This window comes from Benincasa hispida, unplaced genomic scaffold, assembly GCF_027475165.1.
Source record: "Benincasa hispida cultivar pf3 unplaced genomic scaffold, pf3_genome.v1.1 HicScf1608, whole genome shotgun sequence".
Lineage (NCBI taxonomy): Eukaryota > Viridiplantae > Streptophyta > Magnoliopsida > Cucurbitales > Cucurbitaceae > Benincasa > Benincasa hispida.
Window position 1 is genome coordinate 2,424 of NW_028325974.1, and position 3,348 is coordinate 5,771.

Genomic DNA, 3,348 nt, shown 5'->3' on the forward strand with positions numbered 1-3,348 from the left:
TTTTAAGCTTTCAATTCGGTCTAATTTTGGCAAGTTGGGTGTTTTTTCATGAGATATATGAAACTGATGCACTGCTATTATCTTTTCTGTTTTGGCATTTTAATTCTCTTTAATTTCTCAATTAAATTTTTAATTGGTTCTTGTTTGATGAGCATTTATGTGTTAGCAAGTCTGTAGTTTATTTGGACTCATTAGAGTTGAAATTAAGATGTAATTGAAGAAATAAGCGAAGGTGGTCGAGCTGCTATTCGAGTTTTTTCAGCTTCTGCTTAAATCTATTGCTGAGGACCAGTTGCTAAACGATCGTTTTGCTCCAGATGTTACATGATGAGAAGAAAAGCTAGACGATCGTTTAGTAATATGCGTTGGTCGTTGTGATGTTGAACGTTAAATGATCATGTACCTACGGGAGCTAAGCGATGCGTTCATTTGCTATACGATAGAATTACGCGATCGTTTAGTTTTTTTCGTGGGAACTAAACGATTCTTTGATTTTGCTAAACAATGGCACTATACGATCGTTCAGCAACGATGCACACTAAACGATGCGATGAAATGTTACGCGATAGAACTGAGCGTTCGTTTGATCGTGGAGCTAAGCGATCGTGTAGATAAATGCTATACGACGCGATGATGTTCTATATGATGGAGCTATGCGATCGTTTAGCTGCGAGCGAATACTAAACGACAACTTGAATGCACTGGGCGATGGTGTTATGCGATCGTTTGGTACTATGCAATGTAGCTAAGCGATTGCACTGCGATGGAACTAAACGATCGTCTAGTGCTATGCGATAGAGCTAAACGATCGTTCAGGTTTTAGGAAACACTATGCGATCGTGTACTTCCTCAAAACTCCAAGCGATGACAGTAGAAGTACGAGAAATGAAAGAAAGGTGCTTCATGTAAAGTGAGATGAGAAAAGGCCCTGCGGATCCAGGTGTTACACGATCGGCCTTAGCAGCATATTGAGGTTGGACCGAGAGCAATTGGTTTGTCCGGTTTACTCAAAGGTTCAATCCGGTTCAGCCTCAAATGGTTGTGTTGGTCTGGTTCAAGTTGTTTTGGGTTCGGTTTGGAGCGGTTCAAGTGGTTCAAAGATGGTTTTGAAGCTGTTTGTAATAGTTAGCTATCCGTTTGCTTGTTTATGCCAAAACGAAAACTATAACAGTTAGTATTTAATTGTTTATGCATGAGATGTATGTGATAATTAAATAAATTCATGTATATGCATACAGTATGCCATGTAGATTTAAAACCCCACTGTAGGAAGCATGTTACATGCATTGACAGTATGTTATAATTGTTATAATATATATTATGCATGTTAGGGTTATGTTTAATATAATAGTTATATTAGATACCTTTGTTGAATGTTGTGGATGTTTAAGCATGTCTAAATTTTGAACAGCTGCATGCTCACTTAGGTTAACAACTAATTTTAATCGTTAAAATAGATTGTTGCCTTATAAAATACGGTTACAAACTCATATCGGTTCATAAACCTATTTAAGGTTGGGGGTACTTAAGTTGACGGTTTACGGAACACCTCCTACCTGCGGATTATGAACGAACAATTGAGAGTTGTTAACTAATTTTATGAGCTTGCGTGAGTGATGTGAGGTAATAAAATGGTTTATCACTTAGACATTTTAGGTTAAATCCAATTATAAGAGTTATATTTGGATAAACCACTTAGACTTAGGTTGTATGAAATTAGCTGTCATGCCTAAGTAAATTACCCAAACATTTAAAACACTTAAGTGGGAGATTAAAAATATATTTGATATATAGTTATTAGTTATCACATCCTCAAAAGTTCACACCATGAGATCCATGCTCGGCTTCTTGTCCATTTTACCTCGACTGCTCCATACGGAAAGTGTTTGCATGGGTCAATAATAAGATGAATGAGGGAAGTGGTTCATAGTAAGTGGGTGAAGGAAATGTGTCAACATTGTCCTACGATCTCCTCCATTAGTTTGAATCGTGAGATTCCTATGTTGTGCCTGTTGTCGTTGTTATGCGACACTAGCTAGTCGTTACACATGGCGATCCCTACAGAAGGTTGTAACATAGGATTCAGAACAACCTAAGCTTCAGTAAAATGAATAGGATCTTATAGTTCCTTCTTGGATATTGTCTTCTCTCTCGGAAGCATATTCATACCATTCTATAAGATCTAAAAATGGTGGGTCACACTTACAAGAATTACTAAGTGTTAGTAAAGATCTTGACCGAAAACGATAACCAAAAGAACTATTGGGATATGAGTTATTCTAGATAATAGTATTTGGTCAAGAACTATCTTGCTTCTGTGATGGAATTCTTGACTGCCCCACGGTAGCACTTGTTCTAAATCACTTAAGTATCGTTGCAAATAAATAAAGATTTATTGGATACTTTATTAGTTTTGCTAAATTGGATTTAGATGCATATTTAATAGAATTTGTTTAAAATGTTTCAGCAATGTCGAACTCGATTATACAACTGCTTGCTTCTGACAAATTTAACAGAGAGGGTTACTCCAATTGGAAATCAAATATCAATACAGTATTAGTAGTAGATGACTTGAGGTTTGTGTTAATGGAAGAGTGTCCTCTAGTTCCCAGTTCAACGACGACCCGAAATTTTCAGGATGTTTATGATAGGTTGGTAAGGGCGAACGAAAAAGCCCAGACCTATATCTTGGTGATTATATCTGATGTACTAAACAAGAAACATGAGGTCATGCCCACAACTTGTGAGATCATGGCATCATTACAGGAGATGTTCGGGCAACCATCATCGTCTGTTAGACATGAAGCTATTAAATATGTGTATGTGACACGTATGAAAGATGAGACCAACGTGAGAGAATATGTTCTTGACATGATGGTCCATTTTAACATCGCAGAGGCTCACGGGGCTATGATAGACGAAACAAGTCAAGTGAGCATGATACTGGAATCTCTTCCTGAGAGCTATCTGCCGTTCAGGACAAATGCTGTCATGAACAAAATCACTTATAACTTAACGACGTTGTTGAATGAATTCCAAAATTATCAATCGATGATGAAACTCAAGGAAAAAGAAATAAATGTTATTTCTTAACCGAAATTTTTTTACAAAGGGTCTATGTCTGGTACGAAACCCGTTGATGATAAGAAAGCTGGTCCTTCTTCTTCTTCTAAAGATAAAACCGTACAGATGAAAAAAAAAGGAAAAGGGAAAAAGGAAACTGCTGTGAAGAAAAACAAAAACAAAACTACCAAGGGAAAATATTTCCATTGTGGAGAGGTTGGGCATTGGAAGTGTAATTACCCAAAATATCTAGCTGAAAAGAAAGCATAAAAGAATAAACAAGGT

The 3,348-nt window shown here is 36.8% G+C and overlaps 1 protein-coding gene across 1 annotated transcript; it reads left to right on the top strand.

The window, feature by feature from the left end:
* Positions 1-2,469: 2,469 nt before the first annotated feature.
* LOC150030878 (uncharacterized) lies at positions 2,470-2,931 on the top strand (the record flags this gene model as incomplete). The annotated part of the gene is made up of 1 exon (XM_090309391.1): positions 2,470-2,931. A coding segment is annotated over exon 1 (462 nt), but the record flags the coding sequence as incomplete, so codon positions are not given.
* Positions 2,932-3,348: the final 417 nt, after the last annotated feature.